The 24,772-nt window shown below is 36.9% G+C and overlaps 1 protein-coding gene across 1 annotated transcript; it reads right to left on the bottom strand.

Annotated features, from left to right (window-relative positions):
- Positions 1 to 2,250: 2,250 nt before the first annotated feature.
- Positions 2,251 to 3,183, bottom strand: LOC140240834 (toll-like receptor 3). Its single transcript, XM_072320605.1, has one exon. It carries the CDS (start codon positions 3,181 to 3,183, stop codon positions 2,251 to 2,253), a length of 933 nt encoding a protein of 310 aa, XP_072176706.1.
- Positions 3,184 to 24,772: the final 21,589 nt, after the last annotated feature.

The raw sequence follows: 24,772 nt of genomic DNA, 5'->3' as shown, positions 1-24,772 counted from the left end.
TTCTCGAGTCCAACTCGGGAAATTTCTGAAATAGCGGAATAGTAGCGCGCTATTTGATAATGTGAAAACGACTCGAGAAATTAGCGCGATGAATCCCATCATGCCTAGCGTGTGTGACCCGATCGACCGAGGCAAACTGCACACAAATCATGAGGAATTTTTGAGAGGGCACACACATTACTGATGCTGTTTGCACATACTCAGCTGTCGAATTAGCTATTTTACAATTTTTAACTATTCGGGCTACCCCCCTCTTCGGGCTGATGTGAATAAGAAATTAAATACCGCTCTAATTCGCAATCGCGGAAAATATTTCGAGCTTGGATTTTTATCGGGCTGATGTGAAAACGCCTAATAAGACCAAATACATTTGCAATCTTACACGCATTATAAGAAAATCTACCAAAACCAAAGCAAATCTAAGTACAAAAAAAAAAAAATGATTCACCAAATCCTCATGATTTATACACAATTACATGTACACTTAACAAGTTGAGATTTAAATCAGGGGCCACCGGAATTCATGTGGCTGCAGGGGAGGGTGGAGGTGAGCTTGGGGTTTTGGGTGTAGTTACTGTTTTTGTGGGTGGGTCAAGCTACAAAGCTCACCTCCACCGCCCCCCCCCCCCCATGGTGCCCTTTGGAAGTCATGGTTTTCTTGAGTTTGCTTCTTTCCTATAATTGTGTGGCTTGTTTATTATTTTGGAGAAATCGAAAAGTGAGAGTGAGGGTTCGGGGCGAGGCTACAGGCCTCGTTCCCTTCACCTCAACCGGGACTTCTTCTTCTGGCTAAGTCTGCCTCCTTCAATAAGCTGAAGATTCTTGGAGCCTTTTGGTAAGTCATTAAAGTGTTTGAGTAAATGATTAGATATTGAACATAAATCGAAAGGCAATAATAATGACATTCTTCTCACTTCTTCCATGTAGTAAAAATATTATAGAACGTGTGATAGAGAGCAGCATATACAACAAACTTGTCTATAGTTTTTACACGACTCATGTAGCGATAAACAGATAAGATTACAGAATATAACAGTCAGTGATAACATAATTTAATAAAGTATGTAAAGATATCAATTAAAAACAAATATTGAAAGGAACGTTTAATAAAATGATCTAAGAGAGTGTTTAGAACTACTGGTGAATTGAAGAATTTCTTGATACATAATAAAACATTCTCTATTGTCAGTTTAGTACAAATTTACAATGTATTCACAATTTCATGTGTGTGTCTGAACAATAATGATTTTAAAGGAAAAAAATCCGCTCCAAACATAAGTTAGTCTGCTAAGAAAGAGTAAAATCGTATGAGTTCAACAGTAAAATTTTGATCAAAATCGGATGGAAAATATGGAAGTTATGACATTTCAAAGTTTTGCTATTTTGGAGGAAACAGTTCTTGATTGGTCATGGCTATTCAAATGACAAAGTCAGCATGCCATACCCTCACAACTTACCACATAGTTTGTACATAAATTTTTGCAATTTTTTCTTTCAAACGCAATTATGCCCGAGGCTCAAATCCTCATATACAGTATCTAACTGATTACTATTCTGAAGTTCAACCAAGAATAACATCATGTTTCAGTTTTCAATGACAGAAACATTAATTTTTTGTCATTTTTTTCTATTTTTGTACATGATCAATAGAAAATTTTGAGGTTATGACATGGTTAGCTCATTGATTTGCATAGTTTATTCATATCCTCTGTACACGAACTGTTTTGCAGAAATTAGCAAAACCTCAAAATGTCATTGCTTCCTTATTTTTCATCCGATTTCAGTCAATTTTTTACAATTGACCTCGTAAGATTTTATTTTTTTTCATCAGAATAACTTATAATTGGACTGGATTTACCCTTTAAAGGTAATGGACCCCCAGCGCTCTGTCTTTTAATGTTTGGTATCATATCACGAAACAAATTCATATAGGCCCTATTTCTCTACAGCACTGGAGTGATTAGTAGAATTTTCGTTGTATTTCTTACGTTTTACACAATATGTAACTCTTATATTGTGCATGTTATTTTTTTTTTCATAATGAGAAAAGATAATGACATAACTCAAATGAAATAACATGGTCTTTTTCTTTTGATCTTGCAGCTTATCAGTATTCATAAAATTGAATACAATTGTAGTTATAGTGTGCAACGCTATCATGCGAGAAAAAAAAATGTGTTCAAAGCAAATTCGTCTTATATTATAATGATCGGTAGACGGAGATTAAGGATTGTCATATTTTGATCCCAATTAAATCGGAAGAGCATGATTGATTTGTGGATTTGACCTCATGCACTTCTCAAAATATGCCCAGAACAAGTCCTGACCATCGTGGTCCTCCGTCCAGACCAGGTTAGGCCTGTCTCTGCTCAGAAAGAGTCTTACCAGGTATGGCAACCGCTCATCTGGTATGTCCTCCCAAAATACCAGGATGACTTTGTCAAGTCCTGTTTCATTCACATGCTCTAGAGCCACTCTGACCTTGGTGATGAACCATGCATCATCAGTACAGTGGTTGCTAAGCAATAAGACAGTCTTGTAGCTGTTCTCGACGATGTGGTAGATAGCATCGATGTAGTACATTGACACCCTGAGAGCCTCGTCGCCATAGGCAACCTGTTGGAGATGGGGCATCCTCTCTTCCAATGCAGGTCTCAGGACACCATGAACCCAGTCATCATCATCATCATGACACATGATGTTAAGCTGATACTCATAGTCATCTGCCTGTCGGTCTTCTTCTTGTTGCTTATAACCTAGGACAAAAAGTTTTAGCAAGAAGATCTTGTGGTTCAGCCACCAGCGTTTCCGGTAAATCAAAAGTCCCATGCAGGTAACCATGATACTGCCAAGGATGACTCCAAAGATGAGTGGTACGTTGATTCCACAAAAGTCGTCTGGATAGAATTCTACAAGAGGCACGTTCACAAGTTGTTTGAAGGAGGTTTGGGAACATACGGTTTCATTGTTTGGGGAGATATCAACGTTGGTCGTTTGGTACCAGTTTCGGAACCACGCCAAGCTGCAGTCACAAGTTAAAGGATTGCGGGAGATATCAAGGCGCACGAGTGTCTCTGGCATAAATGTGTCTGCAGAAATCGTAGTGAGATGATTTTCGTGAAGGTACAATCTTAAGAGTTTCGGCGTGTCTTTGAATAGATTTTTGTCAAGCAGAGATATCATATTATTCTTCAGCTTCAATTGCTGTAAGATTCCCAGTCCGTGGAAAGTATGTGGGGGATTGTTTGAATCTTGTTTGAATATAGAAGTAGTATTTTTAGGGATGATAAGTAAGAAAACAATCCTGCTGTCAAAACAGTGATTTTATTTTCGCTTAGGTTAATTACTTGCAGTGTACGTAACGGTTGGAAAACCCAAGGAAACTTGTGTAAATCAGCCAAGTCATTTCCCCATAGATTGAGGACTCTTAGTGACTCTAGCCCGTAGAAAACAGACAAATTTTGACGCTCACCTGCCAGGTGACTGGTAGTTAACTTTGCCTGTGACATGACTAGTATTCTCATTGAGCTTGCTGGTATGTAAATTGATTTAGTGACGAAAACTGAATCCGATATCCCTTCATGGCTATGTACTTGAGATGCCTCGATTTTTCAAAAATACCATTTAGGGTAAGTAACGGTTGTCGAGACAAATCAATAGATTCCAGAAAATTGAGTCTGAGAAATGTATCTTTAGCGATGTTTGCGATTAGATTTTGGCTGATGTTGATTTGTTGCAAATTGGGCATTCCTTCAAACATAGTTTCATTCAAAGAAACTAGTCTGTTTCTTTGCAGGTGCAGTACCTGTAAGAAATGCAGATTCCAAGGTCCTGCAAGATTGTCTATATAATTTTTGTAAAGATTCAGATTTTGAAGAGAGGGAACTCCGTAAAACACTGAGGGTTTCAACACTGTAATTTCATTGCTCGACAGAATGAGAACTTTTAGATTCTTGGTACAAGCAAACGCAAAAATAGGCAAATGTGAAAGTCTGTTCCAACCCAAATTCAAATGGATGACGGAATCCAATCCACAGAATGAGGCGTTAGTGATTAAGGTTAAGTGGTTGTCCTGGAGGTCCAAATAACGCAGGTTTCTGAACCCCCTGAATGCGTTGCTCTGGATCTGAGAGAGTTTGTTTTGCCTCAGACTAATATTTCTCAAAAGAGGAACGTCTAGCCGTTTGTTATTGTGTGTCAGGGGGATATAGTCTAGTGGGATTTGGAGAAAATATGACTGTTAGAGGCATTTTTTAGTAAAAGTTGGGAACCGGTCTATTTTGTATAATTCGAGTACGCTGAATCCAAAAATTCCGGTTCCCAAGCGGAATTTTGAGTCTAAGAGCATCTAATTTGCATAAACAAAATGGCCGCCAATCCATCGCTTTTTAAGGTATTTCGATGATCTAATTTTCATGAAATCTCCATAGACATGCAGAAATAGTAATAATTTTAGAAATTAAGGTGCGGAGACAATAGCCAGGTCGTTGTTGTTCATAACTATCACTTATTATATGCAAATTAAGAAGTGAAATATGCAAATTAGGAGTTGCCGCTGATACAGCAATGCATTACCGCATATGTACAGTAGCCCTACTTATACTTATTCACTTCTATTTTTAATCATTTTAACAAGTTATCGGGCAAACAAAAAGTACGTGGTGTCGTCAGAGTCCAATCAAGTTCTGCAATCAATCAATTCATAAGAGTTGAATGACACTTATGCAAATATCTATACAAATTGGTATACAAGAGGATACATAAAACTGGCAGGGTTCTAGATTCTACAACGCATCGCCGCAATAAATTATATGAATCTGAATCATAATTCTGATGATAGTTATCATTGTATCACGACCGGTTCACGATTCCTCGTCTGATAATGAGATACAAGAACCAACGTTAAGTATTAAAATAAAACACGCATCTCGTTTGCATAATAGATTATGCATTTTTTTTCCATTTTCTCAACATATTTTCCCCTAAAACAAAGTTTTGCTATCAAAATGTACCTTGGCGTAGTGAAATGTGATATGCTATCGGTCAAACAAAGTGTACATGGTGTCATCAGAGTCCGAGGAAAATTAAGCACTGGAATCAACCAATTCAGAAAAAAAAAAATATAACAATAAATTTGCAATTACGTATGCAAATTGGTATGCAAGAGGCTATACTACGACAGGCTTAGAGATTCCCCAACACATTGCCGCGATATAGGAATCTCAATCATTATAGTGATCATATCAAGACCTAAATTGATGCAAATTTTGCAAATTGGTATTCAAGAGGCCGTAGACCAGGCAGGTTTCAAGATTCTTCAACGCATGCCGCAATATATGAATATGTTTCATAACAGATTACATCAAGGCCTGTTAATGATTCCTGGTGTGATTAAGAGATACAAAAATTAACTGCAACTACTAACCAACACACCTCTATTATCTCATTCGCATAATAAATTATGCAAATATTTACCCATTTTCTGTCCATATTTACCAAAAAACAAGTTTTTGCTATCTTAGTTATCGGGCAATCACATCACTATACATTACCCTATAGATTAGTGCAAGGTCACTTTATCCTTCCCTGTACTTTGTCGTTTCCATTGGATAAATTGGTTTATAATTATTTTCAATCTGCAGTTTCAATCTGCAAGTCTGGCAACTTTCATAAATCTCGTCTGCGAACATAATTTATGGCTTTTTTATCTATCTCTTCACCCATTCTTCAGGGTCAAAAAAAAAAAAAAAAATCCTGGTATCTCCGGACAGTGTCGGAAACAGAAAATAAGGATGACTTTGTAATTCTTCAGTCATCAACACCTTTATATTTTGGCTGTCGAAGAAACATAATCTGAGTCGAAAAGTCTATTTCTCAATCGAGCTTAATTGATCTATACATTCATGCAAGGTTTGCATCATCACACTGTTGCTAACATGCACACGCTGCTGAACATCGTAGGCCTGATTTGTGACATTTGCATCGAAACGTTCTGCATTGCTTTCGCATGCAAATGAAATCATCTCACGGCAACTTTGCAGGATTGGAGCTAGATACATCAGTTGTACAGGCTGTAGGCCAGATCAAAACGTTCCCACCCATTATCTAAAGGTGAAGAAAGATCAGGTCTGGCACAGTGAGCAGGTTTTCTTCTTTCTTTCTTTTTTATGCAGGAGTATTGTCGTTGATCTGCTTCCGCGAGCGTTCAGTTTACTTTTGTCGGTAAAATGGCGGAACATAATTTTTTTTTTTTTTTTTGTGCCAAACGAGCTTGTGTGATGCATCTTTTGAATATAATATAAGTTTATTCTTATAAAGACGACTGATAACAACCATGTCTTGGAATCCTTTAGTTTTCTTCTCGTACAAGCAGCATCCTTGGTGATTGTGAGTCCTTGATCACTTACTTTACTAAGAGTGCTACTGTCAGTATCAGTCTGACTGAAAAAACACAACTCCAGCATCTACGGAAGAAAGGTCTCTTTGAGGTAGCTATCGGATCGATGTTATCTCTCCAGGGAACAAAAGTAACTTCATGTTCGCAAGGTGGTGGAAAACCCAGGTCCTCCATAAAAAAGATCAATATCTTAATTCTTGGGCAGAAATTCAAGTGACAACATGGATATTCAAAAACTATACTTGATAAAGCATATAATGAGAGGCGAAATGGCGACCATTTACGTCTGATACGATGTGGAATCTTTTGTATGTAACATGGTTCCTAATGAGTATTCAGTATTCATTAGTTTTTACAAACCACTGGTCCTTAAAGCTAGAGGCCTATTTGCTAAGAATGTCATTTCTATGATCTGAATCACACCTCGTGAGATATATCAGAAGTCAGACACACAAGGGAACGTGGCGTTGTCCAGTTAAGAATAAATTGAAATGCATCAATACCTAGTGGTTATCACTGGCGGTATGTTATCCACGCATATTGAAAACAAAATAAAAAAAGGACCAGGAAGGTGTAAACCCCTTATTTCGCAGATTGCACTGGCCGAGGCAATTTCAGAGTTCAAACTGTCTTGAAGTTGACTAAGTTACATTCTTTGAACAGATGTAGAAGGATCAAATCTAGGTAGATGTATGCCACACGTCTTTTTTTTTTTCATTTCCTCTCCCTCACTGCTATTGTAACATCGTTATTTAAGATTATCATGACAAGGCGCGGTCAGAGTGGCAAAAGATCGCAAAGTTTAAGATCGTGAAGTCTTCGCGATCTTTTGTTGTCCGGTCACACTGGCAAGAGACCGAGAAGTTTGGCGGGGATGGCATTATAAAATGAAATATCCCTGTAGTGGGAAGTTTCGCGGAAAGTTTGCAGTCACACGCACTTGAAAAACTTTAAGATCTTAAAGATTGCGATCTTTACTTTTCGATATTTTGCCAATCTGACCGCGTTTTTTGAGATCTTGGAGATCGCGATCTTAAACTTTTTGATCTTTTGCCAGTGTGTGATCGCGGCTATTCTACAAGCTTAACTTCCCAATGGATCCTTCTCCAGTCTTTAAAAAAAAAATATATGATTTCATCTAACGGACTTACAACATATTTTGTTTATTCATTGGGGCATCAGTAATGCTTGTTGTGATATTAAAGATGTTTTTCTTCGACTTGCAAGAAAAAAAAAAAACGCCTCAAGAGAAAATACTATAAAACCACCTATCCCATTTCAACCTATACATGCTATAGACGAATTCTTGCTATGTATAATCATATGTTATCATATATGAGAGTACCATGCTCTGGCTAACTGGGAAATAGAATTTCTGTGCTGATGCTACAGATTTGCATATTGAAACAATACAATAATGGATGTTGCATATGAACACGATGGCATTGATCGATGACATTTTTCCACCCCCTCCATAAAAAGTTGAGTCATGATCCGCGTAGAGAGAGTTTTCATGAATTCGTTTTGCGATTATCGATGTACTACGCAATATTGCGGCTATTTTGTATGTATTATGCAAATTAGATGTTAAAGTTCATTCTCTTGAATAAGACCCTTTTTTGTTTGTTTTGTTTTTTGTTTTGTTTTTGTTTTCTTGCCCTAGCGCAATCAATTTTGGTTAAGAATCGGGTTCCTAACTTGAATTCTAAAAAAACAAAATCCAAAAGGACCCTTTTACAGGATTTGAAAAATAAAATCCCACCAGGGTATACAGGCTATTGAATTAACTACATGCACAAATTAAAAACTCATGAAGCATACATTATGATGTGCATATCAATTACAATATTTGCAATTTATTTTGATACCACTGAGAAGGGATTCTGGTATTTATCTAACCCTTAAAACCTGAAAGTCTACATATCTAATGTTTTTAAATTCCCTCTCACAAAAAATGTAAAAATTACTCTTTAGTGTTAATAATTATATATTCATCTGCATATTTCAGTCCTAATTTGCATAATTTTGAAAGAAATATAGGCCTACTATTTACCACCTGAAAAACGTTTATCCTTCAAGGTGCTAATTCCATTCTATGTACAAAGATTTCAAATCACTTTTTCCAGCTCATTTGCAAAAAACAAAAAACAAAATCTAGAAAATGCTTGTCTGAAATTGACAATTTCTGTGGCTGGGCAGCCATTTTGTTTATGCAAATTAGATGGTCAAGATTGGTGAATTTTGCTTGGGAACTGGAGTTTTCCTCGCCCTCAAAACCTGAAAGTCTACATATTTAGTGTTTAACTTGCCATTCAAGAAAAAATTGTAACAATTAATCTTCCAGTGTTATTATATACTTATATATTTGCATATTTCAGTCCTAATTTGCATAATTATGAATAGAATATACAATTTACCACCTGAGAAACGTTTATCCCTCAAATTGCTAATTCAATTCTCTGTACAAAGATTTCAAATCACTTTTTTTCAAGCTCGTTTGCAAAGAATTTCTAGAAAATGCGTGTCCGAAACTGACAATTTTTGTGGCTGGGCAGCCATTTTGTTTATGCAAATTAGATGGTCAAGATCAGTGAATTTCGCTTGGGAACCAGAGTTTTCCTAACCCTCAAAACCTTAAAGTCTACATATTTAGTGCCTAACTTAATTGCCTCTCAAGAAAAAGGAAAATGTAAAAATTACTCTTCCAGTGTTAATATATATATATATATATATATGCATATTTCAGTCCTAATTTGCATAATTACAAAAGAAATATACCATTTACCACCTGGGAAACGTTTATCACTCAAATTGCTAATTCCATTCTCTGTACAAAGATTTCAAATCACTTTTTTCAAGCTTGTTTGCAAAGAATTTCTAGAAAATGCGTGTCTGAAACTGACAATTTCTGTGGCTGAGCAGCCATTTTGTTTATGCAAATTAGATGGTCAAGATCAGTGAATTTCGCTTGGGAACCGGATTTTTTGGATTCAGCATACTCAAATTAGGTAAAATAGCCCGGTTCCCAACTTTTACTAAAAAATGCCTCTAACACCTTTTTAGAGAGCCCTTTTTCAGAAATCCCACTAGACTAATAATGGTATGGATATTTGCACTCTTGATGAATATGCCAGTGATGTTATAATTTCCCATGAAGGCCATAACGTCGAATGTAGAGAGATTGTTGTCGTTCAAATCGATATACTTCAGGTGACGTAAGTTTCCGAGGGCAGCAAAACTCTCTTGGTGAAGATGCGTGATAGTGTTGTTGGCTAGATTGATCTTTGATAGGCTTTTACATGAAGAAAACTTAGCAAAATTGATGGTTGTGATCAGGTTGTTGCTGAAAGAGATGATCTGCATGGCTCTGATAGACCCAAGAGCGTTGTTTGGGATCTCGGTCAGTCTGTTGTGCGACAGATCAAGGAGCGAGAGACGGAGATTCTTATGAAACAGAGAGTCTGGAAGTCGGCTGATGTTGTTGTAACTCATGTAAAGCACTCTCAAGTCTCGGAGCAACTCGAACGATTTCCCGTCGATCCGATTCAAGGCATTCCAACACAAAAGCAAGATTTGGACCTTGCGATATCTGACAAACGAAACATCTGTGATGGTAACAATGTCGTTGTGTGATAAGTCCATCTTGTAAAGGTTGCTTGGAAGAGTCTGGGGGACAGCGGAGAGGTTGAGGTGAGAGCAGTCTGCATACGGTAAGGGGATGGGGTAAGAGAAGGAGCATTTGGAACGAGATTGTTCCAAGTGACCAGCAATAAATGACAAAGTCATCAGGGCAGTCAAAACCGTGACAGCAGTACCTCCAGCCATCGTGGTTTGCAGCGAAGTAGATTACACTTTGACTTTACAGTACTGAATGAAATAATTGTTATGCCTTTCCTAGGAGTCTAGGTTACTTAATGAGCAAGAGCAAAAGATATACCTCATCCCTTTCTTTCACTTTTGTTCTTTTGTAAAGCTACCTTTCAGAAGAGGTGCTTGAAATTCTATCTAGTCATAATATCGAGAGCTATAGATAGAGAGAAAGTGCAATTAGAATGGAAGAAAACAAAGCAATATCTCTCCCAAAAGGAGCAAGTAGGAAGAAATGAATAACGAAAGAAAGAAAGAAATATAGAGAGAAGCGAAAGTGATTTGTTCATACCCAATGTATCAGCTTTCCATTTTGTCTGTAGGTTTACCGCCGACGCCACGTTTCCAAAAGTGGGGGAGGGGAGCACTTCCGGGTTTCATGAGCTAACAAGCAAAAATCAAGCAAAACAAAACAAAACAAAAGAAAACGAAAAAAAGTCTTTAGAGCAACAAAAAAAAAAAAGGCCTTACCAGGCTCAAAGGTTTCATTCTATTTTTTTTTTTTGTACTGCCACTTCCGGGGTAAAAAAAAAAAGTGGGGACCCAAAATGGTTACGCCTAGTCTGGCTTCCAGACCCTCTGCCCATACTATTTCGCTATCCATGATATTGACGCCCTCAACGTCGAAAACTAGTATAGTTTAAGTTGATTTTCTCGCGCAGAGGCTTCGGCAAAGGCGGCGACTTCGTCGCGGGGCGGCGACTTCGTCGCCGCGGAGTCCAGTTGGCAAAGGGTCTGGAAACCAGACTAGGTTACGCCCTATTTTGCCCTAGTGGGGGAGGGGGACCCTCCTCCACACCATGTTTGTAGTATATATGAAGCGGGGAGGTGCCGCTATAAAACACTTAGTGAACGAAAAAAGAAGAAGTGTTTCATCCGTTATTCGTCTACACCATTTGTCATGTTGCCTGGAGCTGTGAATATTGTGTTACTATCTGCTTTTTTTTAGCCTTGTTCCTCGATTCCGACCCCCCCCCCCCTAGAAATCAACAAACAAACATGTTTCTCACCAATGGCATCATTCAGGAAAAATGGATCAAAATGCACAACGCCGAATTTTCCCATTAAAGGATAAACTCACATCCTCCTTCTTATTCAATGCACACGGATTCATGTAAAGACATTCACTGTATGGAACACTTACTTAGTTTTCCTCTTTCCCTCCTGATTACAGCAGAGTTGCATTTTAAGCAGTTCCCTACTTTTCCAACCATTTTCCTTTTCTGTTATGTTCTTGTCTGGAAATTACTATAAAATTGTATTATGTAGCATGGTTCATTGTTTGTTTTTTTTTTACCGCTGGACAAGTCTAAGCTCATTTTGTTATGTAGCATTATCACATTATAATTAAGTCTAAGCGCATTTTGTTATGTAGCATTATCACATAATGATTAAGTCTAAGCGCATTTTGTTATGTAGCATTATCACATAATGATAAGTCTAAGCTCATTCTGTTATGTAGCATTATCACATAATGATAATGATAATTATAATGAATAACATTTATATAGCGCTTAATACTGATGTTTCTAAGCGCATCAATCAAAAAAAGTATGACATAAAGGTAAAATACAGCATTATGTACATATTATGATATAACGATAGCAACAACAACAGCAACAGAATTAAGATAATGCTAAAAGTCTCCTACTCAATGTGTGCATAGTGCAAAAAATGTGTGGAGAGTTGAATACAGCAGTAGCAGACTTTTGAAGAGAAAGATAAAAGTGTGTTTTTTTTTTTTAATCAATAAAGTCCAGTATATGAAACCACTGCGGAGCTAATGTTTGTTGTGAATTCGGAGGAAAATATTGCCTGAAGTGAACTTCAAAGCGAAAAGAGAAAAATTACCTAATATGCTGTTATATGACAACGGGAAAACAGATTACCCATTAAGTCTGGTAACGATTTTAGGAAAACTCATCTGGTGCATAGGATTCGCGAAAAAAAAACACACACCCCAAAACAAAACAAAAAATACACACACACTGGGACCTCATAATTGCAGCATCGCATTCTTCACCTGCAAGGGGAGTTACCCGCTTTGGTGCCAACACAATCACACGGTGTAAAACAAGCTTTCCACCTACCAATGAAAGCCCATCAGAATAAATGACGATAAATTTCACATCTACATGAAAGACGATAAAGTGCACCTTAAGCAATAATTTAAATTTTGCGGTTATAATCTTAAGCCTTCTTCTCACCTCCTGTGTTTATTTCCCGTCTACATGAAAGACGATAAAGTGCACTTTAATTAAGAATTGAAATTTTGCGGTTATAATCTTAACGCTTCTTTTTCTCCTCCTGTTTTTATTTCCCCATGTTTGTTGCAAAGCATGAGTCGTCAGTGCAAATGCAATAAAACAAAGACAACCCCATCATAATTAAGAATGATAATCATCTCCAGTTGATGTACCCATCATTTTGAAATTAAACACACACATTTTTAAATCCTACATCTGAAACAGTTCTCATTTCACCCCTCTGGTCATATTTGTCGAGGTAGTTTTATTGGTTCGGCCGCACTGAGTGTTTGATCACTGTCAATTAATAATTTACATGTATAGGAATTAGGAAAAAATGGGGAAGTTCGGCCAGGCTCTGAAGACAGCAGCAAAGTCGGGTTTGTGTACAGGTGCGCAATCTGTGCATTTTTGTTCTTCCCGTAGGCGGCGTCCTTTCTCGCACGTGAGCCTGGAGTGCCGTATATGAGGTCAAAGAATCGGGTCAGAAATATTATATTTAGGTCGCCTATTTCCTTTTCTCTATCTCAGCTGAAGCGCCTCATTATTACTGCTGTGTAGGATTATCCCTGACTATCATAAGCAGAACTGTACACAAGGACAACTGTTACAGCGGTCATGAATGAGTGAAAGGAATGAAAAAAAAATAAGAGAGAGAGAAAAAAAAGCAAACATTGTGCCTTTGGTTTGGTGTTTTGTGGTGCGCAGGAGCTTTGCATTGGAACGTGCAGAAGAAGGTGCCAAACAATAATCTAAGCAGGGGTCTCACTGCCCAGAAGGTGATCAAAGATAAACACACAATAAAGATAATTTTCAAATTCGGCTCGTAAAAAAACATCGGGCCATTCGCGAGGACATCTTAATGCCATTGTTCAACCACCGGTGGAACTCCGGATTCGGATATCGATCGGCTTTTGAATGGGATTGGGGCCAACCTCGATCGCTTGAAGGGAAATTCCATATTCGTATTGCTATCTTCTCTCAACTTCAGAACAGTCCGACGTCAGCCTAAGGGCTGATTTCACTGCACTGAGCACGAGAATATGGATTGATATTATTTGCGAATGTCGAAAAAACGCAAAGTGCAACATTCTGATTTTTTTTTTTCTCCTAATGTGTTCTGACAATGGAACCGAGAACCAGTCTTGCTGCCTGAAATCAGCCATTTATATAGGCTGGCATCACACTGCTCAGAACTTGACGCAAAAAAAAAAAAAAAAAAATTGTCTTACAAATATGAAATTTTCAATTTCGCTCGAAGTTAGCACCGAACTTGGTTAAAAGTCGATTAAAAGCCAACTGTGCAACTATAAGGTCGCTCGTTAGCATGCAGCCTGAGAAACTCCACAGGACAGGTAGTTATAGGATGCCTTCAAAATGTCCTCACGAATATATCAATGTTTACCGATGTTGATACGATAAGAGCCGTATCTGAATATTTCCTTTATCGTGTGTCCATCTTTGCTCAACTTCGGTACAGTGTAACGTCTGGATTAGGGGCTGTTCATACGGAGCATGCGCACGATTTGCCAAGAATACAGAAAAATTTTAATGTCAAAAAAAAAAATGACAACATCCAACTCGGCCCACTCACCAAATCGGCGCGGGTTCAGAAGCATCGTCACTCATATGTTGTTATTCAAAAACAATAAGTTCCGTAGACCTATATGTTTGTTAATCCGAAAGTGAATAAGGGTTCGTTAATCCGAACATTTTTTTTTTTTTTTTGTGGATTTATTTCAGGGAATCGTTATTGCAAAGATTCTTAATTCAATAAATTTTAAATAAATTTATTTCAATAAAATTAAAAAAGGTTCGTTAATACTAAGGCTTGTTAATCCCTAAAATGAAATAAGGCTCGTAATTGCGAAAGTTCGTTAGTAAGCACCTTCTTTTCTTATGCGGATTAACCAATCCTATTTCATTTTGTGATTAACGAACCTTTAACAATCCTTTAGAACGAACTGTGACAGTTCTGCCCTTCCCAAGTCTGTTCCTATTCGCCTTCTCTCTGTATATCCATGAGTGACGTGTCTCTGATTTAAGATTTTATCAATTCATATTTCACTTTCAGGTTGACTCTAATGTTAAGAATAATGACATACCAATAGAAGATTAAACTAAAAAAAAAAAATAACCACCCATAACATCGAACACATTCTTTATTCAATAAAGAATGTTATGTAAAATTTAAGTTTCACATAACTTCACCAACCAGGGGTATGAATCACAAATACACTTATTGTACCATGCAAATCAGCGGGGGAGTGATATCACCGCTTTTAGGCATCTTGATCCTCTCCGTTTTTAATGTTTAAAGTTCATCTTAGCTCAATTTGTAATTATTAGAAATAACTAATTAATAATTAGAAATTACTTCACGAAAATAGGGGGGAAAGAAAATCGAGTCTTTCTTGATAAATGATGATTTAGCTCCGAAAAAAAAGATTTCAAGGGAAAGTTTTTGAGGGAGATTAGCAGTATTGCAACAAAAACTGATTTTGAAATTTCCTTTCAGGTACAAAGTTCAGACCATAGAATTTGTCTTGGGCTAAACCAAGCATTAATGACGTCCACATCAACATCATAACAGTCATCATTGATGCTATCATGTTTAGTAATGCTATCAAGTTACATTATTTTGTTACTTTTTGTATTATGCTATTGTTATCATGACATCATGATCTTCCTCATTAATGTAATCATAGTCGTTATTATCATTACCATTGTCGTTTAAAGAAAGGTTGAATATAGGGTAGGTCTACGGAGGGAAAAATGCCAGATTTGTGTAAAAAGTTTGCTTTTTGTGGGTGTGGGAGTTGTGTGTTACGTGTGTGCATGACTGTGTGCTGGGATTGTTGTTTTAATTTTGTTTTCTTGCAAAGACCGTCAGCATATTTTTCTCCACTTTTCACGTGTCGAGAATGGCCAGACTACATGATCAGGAAATGGAATTAAAAAAAAAAAAAACTAATTAGAAAAAAAAAGAACAACATGCTCCATTTTTTGATGAAATAGACATGTACTGTTACTGAATGATTGCTATATAAGAGTATCGAAGTGCGAATCAAGACCTCATTAGAAGCGACACTAAATCTGTTGTATACTTGTGTTTTCTGTGGAATTTGGTATTTGTTTGCAATGCATGTTTGTTTGTTTGTGTGTGTGTGTGTGTGTGTGCGCGTGCGTGTGTTTCTGTGTGCATGTGTGTGTGTGATCGACCCTGACCCTTGACGATAAAACTTTTGTTCGTCAAAGGAAGTCTATTATACCTATAACGACAACTCTTACAAAATTCCAATATGGTTGTTGTGGGAAATGTGCATGTTCTCTTATAAGCTAAATACACTTCTTTCCTAAAGAGATTGCAGAAACCGTATAGATATATTATGTGAATAAAATATTTCAGATTTCTCTGTTGTTGCAGTTGCTCTAGTCTAATATGTTCCTAGAAATTTGGAACATGCACTTTCCACACCACAATAGTTGTTTGTTTGTTGTTTTTTTTTTTGTGGCCTTTGTAAAGCTACGGTCACAACCCCCAAAATCAGCCTGCTCGGCGACCGGTCGGCGAGTTTTTAGCCAAAACTGGTCGGACAACGACCGGTGACCGACCAGTGATCGACCAGGCGCCACTGATTTTTTTTTTTTTTAAACCAAAACTTTACATCAGTTTAATATGTTTTGATACACTCTGATACATTTTGTTTTCACAATCCATATACACAATCCATATATAAACGTCTCTTCTTTTCTAGTTTTACACTACTAATCCCTCATTCTCTTAACAATTTTATTCTTTCATTACATTATAAATTCTATTAACTAAATCACTTACCCAAAAATAATTTCTTTTCAGCTTTCGTTCAATCCAACCTAAAATATGATAAATAATTTTTAGGGCATCGGTCGATCGCTGCTGAAGTTTTAACGCGGAGTTAAAATTTCAGCGGCGACCGACCAGTTTTCACTCGCTGCCCAAAATACGCTCGGTGTCCGAGCGGGAACCGACCAGGCACTGACCTAATCGAGCGGTCGCTGCCGAGCGATTTAGGGAAAAAAATAATAGAGACAAAAAATGACAGCAGCACAGAAGAAAACCAGGAGAATAGATCGAGCGGTCGCCGTCGAGCGATTTAGGGACTAAAAAATGTTAAGGTAAAAATGACAGAAGCACTGAAAGAAACCAGGGACTAGATGGAGAAGATAATGTAGCGCAATTTGGAAGAAGCAGGGGGAGGGATAAGAGGCAAGGAACCGCACCAACATTTTAGGATCTCATAATCTAGGCAACCAACATGAGGGACATGAAAGTCAGAAGCAACCACTTTGGGGCAAAAGAGATGAAAGCTAAAAGTTAGTGTTGATATGTTGACGTAGTAAAATATGATTTGGTTACCTTATCGTTCATTAAAGGCCTAGTAATTGAAGAAGAAATGAATGACAAGAAATGGGAAAAATTAGAATATGAAATTAAATAGGAATAGAAAAATACTGTAAAATATAGAAGCAAACAAGATATTTTGGAAAAATCTAATCTATTCTAATCTTTGTTCCATCTTGGATATTCCTCCCTTTTGTTTTATTTCCTAATTTCTAGTTATCTTTGGTATCACATAGCTGAGGTTTGTTAGTTGATAATTTAACTCTTAGATGTTTTGCCTTGAGTATTATCTTAATAAATAAATTAATTAACTCATCACAAATCACATAGGTACATTAATAAACACAGGTAGCTCGTGAGAAATTTCCGGCAGAGACCGGCGGGTGGCCGTCGGTACGCCTACGGGTCACCGGTAGATGACCTATCGATCACCCGTCGGTCGCTGGGCGATTTCGTAAAAATCGGCCGGTGGCCGGTAGGAGATCGTCCAGTTGCCGATGGGGCATCGCTCGGTGACTGCTCGGACTCTGCGCGTTGCAGATCCCCATATTTGGCCAAAATTTTACTGAAAATCGATCGGTGACCGACGGGAAATCGACAGGGCACTGCTTGGCCATCGCTAGAGTTTTACAGCCTGCTCAGCATCTCCAAAAACTGCTGAGCGGTGCCAAAATTTCAGCAGCGACCGAGCAGGCTACACATCGGTCGGTCGCCGCTCTGAATTGTGACCGTAGCCTAAAGAAGGAAGTGGTTGATATTCATTCATTGGAGCACAGCATAGCGGTATAGTACGTCAATGAATTTCCCATGAAAGGCGTGCAGATTTATCGGGTGTGGTGTCAGAGCTCATGTTTACGGTAGACCGTGAGTGCGTGTTTTTTTGTTGTTTTTTTTTTGCTCGCTTGTATTTTTTTTCACTCTTTATTCCCACATCAGTTGAAGAGAGAGAGAGAGAAAAAAAAGTAACAGAACATGTTCAGATTCGTTATTTGTGACTGGTTTACAGTTATTTTGTCGTCATGGCCGCACTTTGTCAACACGAGGATCACGAAGTCTATTCGTGCGTGTTATGGGGGGGCAGGTATTACAGCAATGTCGCAACATGACAGGAAGTATTCTAATTTACTACATGTATACTTTCGAGAGCACTCTTGATTTGCTGCAACATTGGATCAACTAACGAGCTTTATATGACGTCAGAATAGCAATAACAGTGTGAAATTTCCTCTCTTTTTTTTTTTTTGAATGCATTCTCCATACGGAGATACATTAGGATCAAGTCGACTTAAAGCGATACATGATGCTCATAGTACGTCATGGTAGCGAAAACTGTGTTTAGAAATTTTTGCGAGACTTAATCAGCTACAGCGTTTACTCCGATGACATTGAATTTGTGGTTTGTTTCCTTTTGCGCTTTTGTTCTATCGTTAATGGAGGGTACTGTACTCTAAACAGGGATTGTATAGTTTTAGCTGAGACAGGGATTAAGATGTTAACTTTTTGCGAGATAATTAGAAACCGCTTATATGAAATATCAAAGAGCATTCAAATCTAAGAGAAATTCAAAGTTTATTTGAACAAAATCAGTTTTGAAATATATATACATATATATCAAGAACAAAGTGGTCATTATCTAATGTGGGACCCACTTTTTAGTTGGAACAAGTACTTTGGTTAGCTTTGTTTTTAGAATTCTCATCCATTTCAAAACCGATTTTCTTCAAATAAACTTTTAATTCCTCTGAGATTTGCATGCTCTTTAATAATCAATAATAAAAAGTTAAATCCTAAATCCCCATCTCAGCCAAAACTATACCATCCCTTTAAACAGTGCAACCAGCAAGCTCTGGTGATCACTATCCTGTCTAGATATGTGCCGCATTGATAAAGAAGTATATAAAATGGATAAGGCTACTTAGATCGATTGGTTGTGTAGTTGATAGTGAGACAACCAATACGCATGCTCGGGCAGAGCGTTGACTGAGTTTTGCACACGGCAAACGATCTTGCGCATTTTCTTCGCGCAACGTTGTGTTAACATGAGGCAATTGAATTTCTAGCATGTAAACTCTGGGTCTTGTACGATGACTTCGTAAAATCGTTTAAAATGGAATGCTTCTCTGTCCTTCGATGGAGTAAGAGATAACACACAATGTGGAATTTCATGGTTTTCCAGACATGCGGCTCCTAATACTGTTGCGATGTCAATGTGTAGGGCCTATACATAATTATAATGATACATCTCTTTAATGTACAAATATCATCAATCTTTATTATGGAGGATAATATTAAAATCACAGACATGAAATTACATGCAAAGCGAAGACTGAAATGATGAAAGATATGTGATCCCCTCCCCCCCCCCCCCTCTCAAAAAAGTCAGCCTTTTGTGTTATATATCATGCTGCTGCCAATTGTCGGAGGTCTTGCCTTACTGCCATTTCGATATGATAATCTATATTCATACGCCAATCAGCTAGTCTCATACAATTTGCAGTTATAATCATAAGTTCACTATTCAACTGTATGAAATGCATATACAAACACATACATACATACATACATACATACATACATACATACTTACTAGCCTACATTTTCCTGCTTGTAATGCCGTAAGGCTAGATTGCTTTTCACCCCCCCCCCCCCCCGATAAACAAAACCGTGTTTTGTTCTGTTTTGTTTTGTTTTTCGGTTGAAGAGATATTTCGCTTTCACAGAAGTGATGTCAAACTTTTCTGATTGATATACTTTGTCTTATGAATGGAAAAGCATACAAGAGTGAAATATAGGTCTAACACAGCTGCATCTAACTCGTCAACTTAGATGAGAAACAAATCATATAATACATGACTATTGTATCCGTGCGCTAATGTGGAGAAATGATTGTCGAAATTCCTGTTTCCGAGTGTCAAACTCAATACTGATTAAAAGTATATGGATTACGTGACTGCAGGTCCGAGGATCTTTTTTTTTCACACTTTATAGTCAGTATAGTGATGACCAGGCTACTGGCATCGACTGACAATGAGTTTTACTTTCGGTTACGACGCTCTTTCAATCAACCTTACCTGAAAAAAAAATGAAAAGCAAATAATCATGTGTGAACAAAAGAAAATTTCACGTGGCAATATTTCCACGTGCGCCGTGCTTGACGTCCAAAACCTACGTGACCCATTCTATAGGAGTGAAATAAAAACGTTGCCTGAAGTGAAGTGAGTTAACTTCGCAGAATCACGAAGATCAAGAAAGAGGACCAATAAGTATGGTTGGAAGTCTGTGGGTTAATATGCTTTTGAGATTCACGACGTTTCACAGTGTGTGGAAAGAGTTGCTATTTTCATACGTTCTTGTCCAACATCAGCAAAAAAAGGAAAGAAAAAAAAATCGACCGTCTGTGATGCGAGTTGATCTATCCTCTTTTTTTTTTTTTCTTAAAAAGTATAGCTAACTAACCGAGGTCTGTGCGGGTTGTTATTTCATGATAGGTGCAGTTGATGACATGAATGCTACCCTTTTCTTGACAATTGTCTCCTTTTTTTTTTTTAACTGTTTACATACCGCGCTCAAACAATGTTACTCAATAGGCATATGTATGTAGATCATTGTCTCTCACTAAATTTAGAAGAAATCAAGGCTTTTGCTCTGTGCTATTGAAAGGAAGGATTTGATGTTATGGCAATCAGAAAGGGTGAGTGGAATGAAGTCGTATGTTGACAGGACACATTATATTATGTGAGCGGTCTTGTGTTCAAATGACGGTTTTTGTTTTTTTGTTTTTTCTTCTTCTTCTTTAATGTTGACGTGGTATTCCCGACCATCGTCTACATAATATGCTACATATCCGAATCGTGTAAACAAGTTACGGGGAACAACCCCGTGGCCTCGAGAGTAACATCAAAGCTAGAAGACACATAAGGTACAAGAGGCTCCAAAGAGGGAGTTTGCCCTATATACTAACACTTCTTTCTTTTTTTTAAGTGATATTTATTCACTTCCATTCAAATAATACAAGAAACATCAATTTACTTTGGTATTACTGTATTACAAACATAAAAGAATAATTCCTTTAAAGGTACCTGAAATAGTCATACATTTTTCATGTTTCAATATAACAAATAAAATGGCAATAGTACAGAAATTACCAAAGAAAAATGGCAGTAGACCTATATTAGATCTAAACTAAAACCCGTCCCTCAAACATTCTCCCTAGCTAGCTTAACTACCCTTCCTAACCATATACTAATTTACCATATACTCAAAATTCCCTGACTATTCTATACAATGCATTAATCTTACCACATATCACATACTGCAATATCGTTTGGGGAAACTGTGGCTCAACTAAAATTAATCCAATTCTTACTCTCCAAAAACGTGCTGTACGTTTGATTACCAATTCCCGTTACTTATCCCCATCCAATCCCCTATTTCATCAACTAAAAACATTGAAAATTGAGGATCTTCACACCTTTCAAACTGCTGTTTTTATGTATAAATATACATTTAATTGTCTTCCAAAAATTTTTGATGGCTTCTTCACTCCAAATTTCACCGTTCATTCATATCCAACACGTCAGTCGTCCGATTACCATCTCGAAAACCCCAGAATCATTTTAGCTCAAAAATCTTTAAAGCACAATGGACCAGATATTTGGAATTCTTTAACCCCTAATTTAAAACAACGTACGTCGTTGAACATTTTTAAACGAGAACTAAAAAACACCCTCATAATCCAGTATACTTCTGACACATAAAAATATTCATACCACCTGGTCAACAAACACCCTAAACAATGAGTTCACGGCCATAACTGAAGTAATATTCACCTCATCACACTGATACACAAAATAACACTCAACGTACAAACCAAGATTCATCCCAACACAATGCACACCGCACTGCACCGCACGCCCTTCGCACAATTTACTTCCCACTCAGTGAGTGGCAAGATTTTCTTTATGTATCTCTTCGTTGTGCCCTTTGCACAATTACCCCCCCCCCCCACTCAGTGAGTGGCAAGATTTTCTTTATGTATCTCTTTACCTGGGGCCATCTTCCTCGTCAAGCTTAGCTTATGATGATGGTCCCCTGCATTTCATTTTTATCATTTCCTATTGCTTCCTTTCATATATGATATTCGTTCTTGAAAAAAAAAAAAATGTATGTAAGATCCAAACGTTACGAATATTAGCTGTGTAAATGACTATGTAAGTATTTTGTTGATTTGTGGATTTGTATTGATTTTGAAATGCAGAAATAAAAACTGAACTGAACTGAACTGAACTGAACTACTAATATATACCAGAACATGGCGGGACGGTTCAAGGACAGTCAAATAGGCCTATGTTGCTATCATATAAATATATCAATTAAAGGGGTTGCTACTCAGCATCACAGACACGTCTCTCATGCAAATTTTGCTGGCAATATACAATAAATGTACATTATACTAGTAATGTACATATATATATATATATATATATATATATATATATAACATTCTTGAGTTAGAAATAAACAGAGCAAGAGCCAAAAATTCCTTGGCTCCTTCTCCCCCTCAAAAATTATTTGACTCACATTTCTTCGATATCTATTTATGTTACACGTTCGCAGAATAAACTGATATAATATATATATATATATATATATATATATATATATATATATATATATATATATATATACATATATTATATATTCATGTATACATAATGTCAAACAAAATATTGTTTTTGGAGGTAGACAGGGAAGTCGAGCATGTAATTATAGACACGACGGTAAATACAATTATGAATTCAGCTAATGATAGCCTAATGGGTTCATCTGACAGACAGGGGAGAATATAAGAGATTTGATAAGTAGTCATTAGAGAAATAATGGGTCTGGAATATTATATAGAATTAATATGTTAATGGCCAGAGAACAAAAGATATGATACAGTTTTCTAGAGGACACTGTGACGGCTGGGGAGACATGAGACATCAACAGACAGCCAAAAAAAAAACAAAAAACAACAACAACAACAATAACAACAACAACAAATATATATATATATATATATATATATGACAATTATTCTTATGAGTCGAAGGTCGCTATTTTGTAACAAGAAAACCAGAGCATTTTGTGCAGTGATTCTGATTCCAGATCATGAAGCCCCTACTTCAAGCTCACCGCTGCCCCTGAACTGTCGCTATTAAATGTCGCTTCCCTCTTCAACTCTCCTCGGCTCGCTCTAGATTCGTCTCCCGCCAATCAACAGTCCTCACAAGGGTTACTTAAACCTAATGTTACCGCACACCTTTTTACCTTACATCACTCTTGTTATTCGAAAAAAAAAATATCTTCAATATTGGCAAATTGGCAAATTTGCAAATTTAGCACTGAGATGTAACAAGCTGCGTGACGGTCATGAATCATTTTTGGAGCTTCAACACCTTGGCGTGGTAAATGCTTTGAAAACAATGAAAAAAAATCTCAAAACGAGATCATCTGAATTTTTGCATAACTTTTTTTTTTAAATCATTATCACTAAGCGTTGTACCCTACATTCAATCCCCCAATCACCTATACATTCAGCGCATGTATATCGGTTAAGATTAATGAAACACTCGTTAAAAGTATGAGATAAACCCAACAATCCTTCCAAAACTTCTCTGACATCGTCACAGAGGGAAACTGAGTTCTTCTGGAAAATTTCGATAAAGATATATAGTTCCCTCGACAAAAAAATCTTTAATATACCCAGGAAATTTGTATACAAATTATATTGTTATTGGCAAATAAAGATGCATACAATTCTCTTGATATCGTCCTGTACTTACATTGTTTTAATCTTTGCGAAATCATAAATTGTAGTGGAGATCATTATTAGAAATAGTGCTACATATAATCGACCAATGCTTTGAAAATTATTATATAATCAAGATTATGACAGATTGTCATTTTTCAAAAAAAAAAAAAAAAAACCACACACACACACAAACAAACAAACAAACAAACGTTAAAAGAGATTGTAAGTACTATACTCTGCATGCAGCCGCATGTATCATGTCTGAGGAATCTTCCCCTGTACTGCCGTACTTTGGCAAAGGAAGCAAGTGACATCTTTTATGGATATTGACTTTTTTATTGATTTGGCATATTTGAGGCATGCACTATTTAACTGAAAAATCCAAAAGTTACAATTTTGGCCCATTTCTGAGATATTCGGATGGCAAAAGGAAGCAAGTGCACAAAATTGCATGAAAAAAAAATGGCAAAAGGAAGCAAGTTACAACCTCATGATTTGATTGTCACTTGCTTCCCTTTGCCAAATCATTTATATTTACACACAATCTAAAGTACTTTGGTAAAAGGGAGCAAGTAATATCCTTATGATATGATTGTCACTTGCTTCCTTTTGCCCAATGTTTGCTACAAATCTATAATACTTTGGCAAAAAGAAGCAAGTAACATTCTCATGATTTGATTGTAACTTGCTTCCTTTTGCCAGATTTTTCATGTTAGCTAAAAATATGAAATTCTTTGGCAAAAGGAAGCAAGTTACAACCTTATGATATGATTATCACTTGATTCCTTTTGCCATTTTTTTATGTTTGCTGCAAATCTATAATACTTTGGCAAAAGGAAGCAAGTTACATAATAATGAGTTTCTATGGGAATATCAAAATTCTTCGAACTGTCATAAAAACATCACCATATAACTTGCACGAACATCGACATTATTTCTCATCACAAATTTCCATGTTGAAGGGCCTACCCAAAAACATATTTTCTTCATTTGTAGTATTTGTACTCGATGTCACTTGCTTCCTTTTGCCAAAGTAGGGCAGTGTAGCAGCGACGCATCAAGTAAGAAAATCCGTCAGGGCG

The sequence above is a fragment of the Diadema setosum genome, chromosome 17 (assembly GCF_964275005.1).
Source record: "Diadema setosum chromosome 17, eeDiaSeto1, whole genome shotgun sequence".
NCBI lineage: Eukaryota > Metazoa > Echinodermata > Echinoidea > Diadematoida > Diadematidae > Diadema > Diadema setosum.
The sequence above is the reverse complement of the archived record's forward strand: the minus strand, read 5'-3'. Positions and strand labels throughout refer to the sequence as shown.

What these genes read in the sequence shown, in the direction of transcription:
- LOC140240834 (XM_072320605.1), bottom strand. Translation starts at nt 3,183, where the DNA reads ATGATATCTCTGCTTGACAAAAATCTATTCAAAGACACGCCGAAACTC.